Source organism: Nicotiana attenuata, unplaced genomic scaffold (assembly GCF_001879085.1).
Source record: "Nicotiana attenuata strain UT unplaced genomic scaffold, NIATTr2, whole genome shotgun sequence".
NCBI lineage: Eukaryota > Viridiplantae > Streptophyta > Magnoliopsida > Solanales > Solanaceae > Nicotiana > Nicotiana attenuata.
In genome coordinates this window covers 17,904-26,286 of record NW_017670990.1, presented here as the reverse complement: position 1 = coordinate 26,286, position 8,383 = coordinate 17,904, and the positions used below count along the sequence as shown (strand labels likewise).

General features: G+C 38.3%; 1 protein-coding gene across 1 annotated transcript; it reads right to left on the bottom strand.

The window, feature by feature from the left end:
- Positions 1-483: 483 nt before the first annotated feature.
- Positions 484-8,128, bottom strand: LOC109245047 (ubiquitin domain-containing protein DSK2b-like). The gene is made up of 8 exons (XM_019412232.1): positions 7,630-8,128; positions 5,559-6,317; positions 4,673-4,899; positions 4,439-4,552; positions 2,230-2,288; positions 1,946-1,971; positions 1,141-1,233; positions 484-1,052 (listed from the first exon to the last, which is right to left on the bottom strand). The coding sequence occupies exons 1-8, from the start codon at positions 7,880-7,882 to the stop codon at positions 904-906; spliced, it is 1,680 nt and encodes a 559-aa protein (XP_019267777.1). The 5' UTR covers positions 7,883-8,128; the 3' UTR covers positions 484-903.
- Between the last annotated feature and the right edge of the window lie 255 nt (positions 8,129-8,383).

Genomic DNA, 8,383 nt, shown 5'->3' with positions numbered 1-8,383 from the left:
GCGCGAGCAGCAACACCTCAGACAACTGACTAGACTATTTGTTTGTCAATTACTGAGACAAGAAAAATCTTGCAATCTGGAACAGCGCATTTTGAAAATAGCCATAGACATCTGTTAGCTGCAGAGGTTACAATTTTGTCTCAGCCTCCAAAAGCTATACAGCTAGCTCTGGCACCAGGTCACTGCTTTACTATCAATTCGACTAACCAGTTGTATACACTAGATTCTTTAAATTAGCTAAACTCACCCGACTCACCTTCCGTATAACCTAGTTACACTGGTAAAAACCAAGAGCTAGTTTAGGTAGTCTTGCTGGGTATACAAATAGACTAAACCAAACACCAACGCAAAGCACACATCAAATGCCTAAGATCAAGTCCGCTCATTCTTCTAACAAAAGCAATTTCATATTCCGAGAAAAATAACCACTAGAAACTAATTAAAACTCAAAGCAGAAAGAGCAGCAACACATAAAAAATAGAATACAAAAAAAACCTTGATGCACAATTGAATAAGCAATTCAAAGAAAAATAGACGGCTACAGCTGAATTAACTTAGCATCAAGCAAATTCCTTTGACCTAGCATTTCGAAAAAGAGATGCTAGACAGAAGTGAAATACAAATTTTAATGTACCAAACAATTTATAGGACCGATTTTAACATCGTATGTACAGGGGAACTAACAACTTGTTCTTCCATCAATTTCCTATTTTTTTTTGGTCCGATGGAAAAGAGAATGGGAGACACAATTGAGAGTCCTTTCAAAAAAATCAACTCCAAATAAATATTTCCAACTAAAACCCAATGTTTCGTCCAACTAAGATTTGATGCTCCTCAAGTTCAAGTCAACCAACTTTCTTGTCCCCATCAGATGCTATAGTCATATGACAGAATAATAAAACATTACTGTCCAAGATTTCCAAGAAGTCTCTCTACTGCAGCATGAACATTGCCCGCAGTGGCAACCAATGCCCTGATATTTTCTTGAGTGTCAAAGAAACCCATATCTTGTAACTGTGCGAGCTGAGTGGCATACAATTCCTCCGGAGGCACTACAGCAAGAGATCAATATGAAAGTTGAGAGCAGGTTAAAAATTTGGGAGACAGTTTGATCAAATACAGAGAGGACAAAAAATTAACCATTGGAACTGTTGGGGACACCACCCAAACCCCCCGACCCAAGTCCACCAAACATGTTCATCAGCATTTCCATTCCCATGTTGTTGTCGAGGGCTGCAATCATTAAAAGAACAGTAATGATGTGAGTCAGGCTAAACAGCAACAAATGCAAAGAAACGGCATTGCACTTGTCCTTCACCATCATACTATACACGATATCCCAAGAAGCCAGAAAAAGAATCAGAACTTACCATAGATTTCCCTATATGAAGGGTATAAAATACGATGTCACTGAAGCTGAGTACATCTCAATATGGCCAGATTACAAATTTCAGTGTCTCAAAGATGAAAACCTATGAATTTTCTCCAAGTTCAAAACCCAAATCATTTGGTTTATGGATATGCAAGGGGATGAAGGAGGATCGATCAAAAGTAGGACTATTATCTACATGCGGTTTCAATCTAAAAAGTGGCAGCAACTGAACAAATACATCCAATGTTCAGATTCCATATTGAGCCAATAGACTGAACTAACCGGCTAGAATTATTAGTTGGGAGGGACTAAAATCCTCTTAAAGGCAATTATCAAATAATATAACAGGTGTGTACTGAGAAACTAAACCACTCCATTAGTTCCAACCACTAGTAGACCCTTTTTGCACAAAAAGTTGTTGTCTTGATACAATCTTTCAAAACAAAGGTAAGCAAGATATATTGGCTCCTAGATAAGATTAAAGGTTGACTATTTATCGAAGTAACCTAAACCAAAGGTAAGATTTCAGATAAGGGGTTCGGGTTTGAATTATTCGAGGGCATAAAATTTTACCTGCACCTCCAGCATTCTGACCCGGTCTGCAAGGGGGAAAAGACATCATTGTCAACACTAAGCCAGAAATACCACAAAGTTATCCCAATGATCCAACCACCATAAAGAAGATCTGAAACATTAACTAATAAAGCATGTCCTCCTTCCTTACTAGTTTGAAGGTTCTCCACTCTTGGGAAATTGAAATATGAGAATATGTCCAGTTATCTTCCAGTTTTCATTGTAAGTATATACAAGAATCGCTAACTAGCTAATCGGAATTCAGAAAAATATGCAGAACTTACTGGTTCGTTTGTTGTCGACCAAGTTGAGACAAAAGCCCTTGCTGGAAAGTCATAAGTTGCTAGAGAGAAGCAAAAATCAGAAGTCACAATACACATATACTAACCAAAGGATCAATATACAGAAAGCCTAGTTTTACAGTTGCCCCTCCAAACCCACCTCAAGGCAAAAATCTATATCTATGTTATTATAAAAGCATGAAGCTCCACAGTCAAATGTTAATCAACAAAAATATCCTCGTCATGTTAACGGGCCTTTAACCTTTTAAAAGCTCTCGTCTTCCTTCATCTGATAATTCCATGTTGGATAGAACTTAACATTTAGGACTTTGCCCTATTTTTAGCATTTTTTAATTTCACTAAGACTTTACACCTTAACTTGTGGTAAATAAGCCACCTCCACAAACAAACATGGGGTGACGTCTATTAACTGTGTTGATATCTTAAATTCAGGTTAATTAACAGACGTAAATTTCAAAATTTGGATGAAACTAGGTCTCCCTGTATTCATTGCCTTGAGTTATTTGATATCTTAAAATGCAGTCAGTACAATGAACAAATACGTAAATTTCTACATTTGGATGAAAGCATGACTCTTGTCTCCATTATATACTAACTCTCAAAAATAAGAAGAGAACATGCATTGTATTTAAAAAAGAACTGTTGTTAAGATTAAAAAATCTATGCTTTAATTGGTGAAGAAATTAAAATGAGAAAGCAATATTTTATGAGTTAAAATATAGTTCTACAGATAACATATAACAATTTTGTCTAATATCTGAAGCCATTGTCACAGCTTAATTTTTACTTCATAGGAAATGGAACGACTAATGCACTGCAAGTTTTGTCAAATATGTAAACTTCTGAGAAATTTTATATGGTGTAAGACTCAAATGTTGTCAGTTGTATGAGCTCTTCACTGTCTGACAAGTGTATACTGGGGCCCATTACTTTTTTTTAATTTCTCTTTTACTCTTTCTTCTCTCCTCTTCAGAACCCCAGAATCATCTTGCTTCCTTCTTCCTTATTTTCATTTCACAAGGACTCACTGCCCCCTACCCCAAATAAATTCTCTTCCTCCCTTTATTTTTTCATAATTCTCTTCCTCCTTTACTAAATTCTCTTTCTACTTTTAGCACTTCAAACTGTTCTTTTTCCTCGTAAGTTTTCTCTTCATCAATCTTCCTCTTAAGCCCTCGTATTTTGTTTTCTGATGATAGTTTAAAATCTTGATCTTTGACATTGCGAAGACCAAAAATTATACATAAGTAGATCACTTAAAACTCCCAATTAATTTGATTTTGGCTTTATTTTCTTGGAGCGGATCAAAATATGGACAGCTCCAAAGAATATATTCAATGCTTCCTAATTGTGATTAAGACCCACCTCGGGTCAACAATTTTCAACCATAAAAAGAGGAGTCTAAAGGCACTACTTGATCAACACGGTCGAAAAAACCAAATGTTCTGTGTTAATGCGTTGCTGAAATAGATCTAAGAGTAAAATTAGAAATTGAGAACCTTTGTAGTTTTTTCGTTAAATAACATGGAGACTGATAGAGAAGAAGATTAGAAAAGAAAGAACGAAGAAAGGAACAGTAAAGACGGAATAGTTGCTCAGAGACAGAGAGTAAGAGGAAGAAAAATATAACAAACAATGAAGGGAAAAGAAGATGTGATGGAAAGACCGAGGAAGAAGATGGTCTGGAAGAGGAGAGAAAGATTTGGCAAGTGGGACCCATTGTAAAACACTTGTCAAGCATAGAATATGCCCTCACACAACTTTTGTTGGTTGAGTCTCACACTAAATAAAGTTTCTCGTAAACTTCCCTTTAAGGAAACTGAACTTTGTCACAGCTTAATTTGTTGTTATGGGAAATGGGAGAAATTCAGTGATTTTGAGAGGTAAAATAGTGGATCTAGAATTTCCCAACTAAAAGCAAAAAGTACAAAACGCAATATATTGATTTTACTTTTCCTTTGATCCGCATAGTTAGCTTATGATTTCCTTCCACCAACACTCGGTTCGCGTCATTTCAATTAGACATGTTGATGTACTCGCTCGTCTCATCCACAATAGGTAATGAGGATAAATTAGTGAAAACCCCATCTGTTAGTGATCTAGTCACCAATACGTTATAGGAGTATTCAATACAATTAATGCACCACACTTCAGGGAAGCAAGACCCAGGCAACAACCAGAAATAGTTTACCTGCATTGTCTCAGGAGAAGTCATCAGCCGAATAAATTCAGGGTTTTGCATCATTTCTCGGAGATGGGAGTTGGAATCAAGCATGTTCCTTAGCTGTGGGTTGAGCCCAAGAATCTGAACACCAAGGTACTAATGAATGAGAATTTGACAGGAAGCTTTTCACGACAAATAGAAGAGAAATAAATACATAAATTTGATGACTGCAAGCACGCTTTAAGTCAAGACAAATTATACCTGGTTCACGTATTGAGGATTCGAGAGAAGAGACTGCATCATCTGCGAGATGGCTGGGTTCTGCATCATCTGATTTAGTGAAGCAGCATCTGGCATGCCACCTTGCATGCCACCCAGCATGCGCTCAAGATCTGGGAGAGCAAGCCCACCTAAGCCAGCAGGTGGTGGTGCCCTAGTTTCCCCAGCAGCATTTGACCTAGCAGTGGTATTAGTTTGGCCAGCTCCAGCTGCAAAAAGTCAAAGCAAGAAAATGAACAACAAAAACAAAACATAATACCAACAAAAACAATCATCTATTGTATCTATCCAAGAAGAAGACATCATGAAATACTCTGATGCCTAAATACCGCCTGCTCAAGGCTCCTAACTGTAACATAGAATTATGCATACAATATGGAGGATGAAAATTCTTGCAAATCAAACATGAGAAGCTTTATGAGGATTGAAGGTTTTATTTGTAAGTGCAATGCTCCCCCTGGTGAATATAAATTCAAAACACACATTTCACAAGTCATTCACAGCCAATCATAGCAGCTAAGTAGAAAATTGCAGAAGCACAAAAGGAAGAAGAGAAGTCACTGCCTATATAAGAGATATCTGAATTCATTCAAAGAAGAGGTGAAGCCCAGCGGAGACAAAAAAACACAAAACACAGGGTGATTTCTTCCCATCTGTCTAAGCCTAAGCCTTAGCCTTGGTGGGCAGAGTTACCCAGTACATGTGTTCGGGGAGTTAGCGGGTATTTGGAGGAACACTCTAGGTACACGCAACCTAACCCGGACGCCACCGTATCCAAAAAAAAAAAAACAAAGAGGCAAAGTAATTAAGCATGTCTAAATCACGCAAAGCTTGTACAATCAAAGGATAAGAAATGATAGTAGCTTACCGCTAGCAGAAGCCCAAGGATTAGGAAGTGGATTAGTATTTGGAACAGGTGTGTTAGCAGTGGTCTCAGAACCAGTAGTTGGAGGATTCGTAGACTGGTCTCTGCCTTGCCCCGCCCCCTGGGCTCCCAAAAGAGCTGCAAACGGGTTTGAGCCCACATCATTTCTTGCATCTCCAGCCATAGTTGTTGCATTTAGGAAAGGCTCCTGGACATTTTCATACATGCGCCTCAGCATGTTAAATCCCTCGGGAGAAGACTCAATATTGCTCATTGCCCTGTCAGTATTACGCATCATCTCACGCATAAGCTCAGGGTTCCGTGCAGCCTCCATCGTCTGGCGAAGAGTAGCAGGATCATTGAGTACATGAGCAAGCTCTGGATTACGATCCATGATCTCTCGCATTTGAGGATTGTTCATGATCATGTTACGGATGATTTCTGGGTTACTCATCATATTCTGAACGAGAGGCATGTTCATGATGTCTCTCATCATGTTGGGGTTTTGAGTCAACTGCTGCTGGACCTGCTCAAAATCCGGAAGGCCAGCTCCAAATAAACCACCGCCGCCACTTCCAAGACCAGGAAACAGTGAAGCCCCAAGGCCCGATCCAGCAAATGGTCCACCTACATTTGGAGCGGCATCAGTGGGTGCATTCTGGTTACTATTTGGATTTCCAGTATTGGTTGCACTTGCAGTATTAGCAGAGGCAGCTGGAGCAAAACCTCGAACTAAATGAACAGTGTGATCTGCCTCAAGACCTATCAATAACATAAAAAAGACAAGCAAGACATCAAAGACTATCACTTTAACAGCCTGATAACACGCCAAACACATATTTAACAGAGAGAGAGTATAGTCATGTAAAATACAATGCAAAATTAGTAAGTTAACTAATGCTAGGACAGGGGACAAAATACTCCATCCATTCCCCTCGTTGGAAAAAGGAGCCATATTTATCCTCATTCCTCAAGCCCCCGCGTTTTACATTTCTAATACCCTCTTTCTTGTCTGTTCTGATCTTTTAGAAGTCATTGCATAGCCATTGGCACAACTTGTTTCTATAAAGTACAATTCTCTCAACATGTGGCCATCAACACGACTCTCAACCACGATCTAGGGTCTGCATGGCAAGTTAACATACGAGACCTTTCTCTCATTTAAATAATAGCTTGCCAATCTATATATTATCACTTCTTACACCTCTTTGCGAGAAATAATGCTCAATCATATGAACTGAAGTCTGCATCATTTAAATGGAGAAAGCATTAAGTAGAGGTCCTACTTTGTGAAAATGTTTACATACAAATTTACTATCAAGATCATCCGCCGTATCATTAATTATTGAAGAGCAAGAAAAGAGAGGAGATTTACTGAAAGCTTTTTTTCAATAACAACTATTGAAGATTATTGATCAGCTAATATACTTTTCACCGATTTAGGCACATTTATCTATGAAACTTCCCAAAAGTCACATTTAGTTCATCATCCTTAGTTTATCCCCTCAATTTCTCAGATAGCCAAAAAGGTAATAGTAGCATTCAGATTCGTACTTAATCCATTACCCATTCTCAAAAGTGTCTCCATATCCATTATTCGCTTATCAATGCATCCACACATCCCCCATTATTTCCAATTCGAAACAAGAATTCATTCTCCACTTTGGCTAACAGCTGGCGTGTTTGTGCAGTTATTCAAGACTAGACAGCTAATAGTGACCAAGCACAACTCTCTCTCTCTCTTTTTGTTTTCCTTCTTTATTTTTGATAAGCAAAGGGAGAGAACCACAGCTTTTTAAATGAACTCATTAGCAAAACACTTTATCTTTCCTACCATTGGTAGATAAACCCCCAAATATCAATCTTTTTAACCAGGAGACCTTATCCATGTTGCAATTAAACCTTAAAAGAAAACCAATAACCACAATCAACATACCATGTCACCAATCCCCATGACGGATAAAATTGCCTAATTAAATATTTTAACTATGTGATATCTCAACTAAGCAGCAGCAATCAATGACCTCCCTGTATCAAAATCGATATGTAAATGAGGGATAATTAATAATATTACCGTAGCTTTCTAGGGTTTGTTCGTCCTTTAAGATCCGGCCTTTGTAGATCAATCTCTGCTGCTCGGCAGGAATGTCGGAGTGCTGAGCAAGGGTGGACTTGAAGGTTCCAACACTGGATTCTAGAGTCACCTGAACGGAGAATTTGGAGCCGTTGGAACATCGGACGTTAATTGTAACAACTTTTTGATCGCCGACGGTGGCGTTATTCGCGTTATCCTCTTTCGCCGCAGCACTAGTATCACCGCCGCCCATATATGTACAATTCTGGAGGTCAATCGAGAAAAATCACTGGAGAATCGTGACCTGAGTCGAAGAGAGATCAGTTCAAAATCGCCGATTGATCGCAAATGGAAAGCCCTAAATCAGATGATTCACGACTTTCAAAGGGGAGCCGAGATATGTAAAGATATAAGATATATAAAGATATACTATACTATAGACACAAGACAGAAAGGCTGAAAGAGGGATTGCCTTTTTATATTGTGAAAATTAATACTAGTCCTATTCCAATTTGGAAAGTACGTAATGAATATATATATATTATTTATAATAAGGTATTTTTTTTAATAAAATAAGTGAAAGTATTGACTTGTCACTTGCGTGTGCTTGGGTGTAAAATAAAGGGGGAAATTAGGAAAGTGTGTAATAAAATAAAATGATCCAATAAGAATCGAAGGTGCCTTGATCTCGGAGAAACCGGAGAACAACAACATCAAGGAATGGTGGGATTCCACCGGCATTAAGGCAAATGCC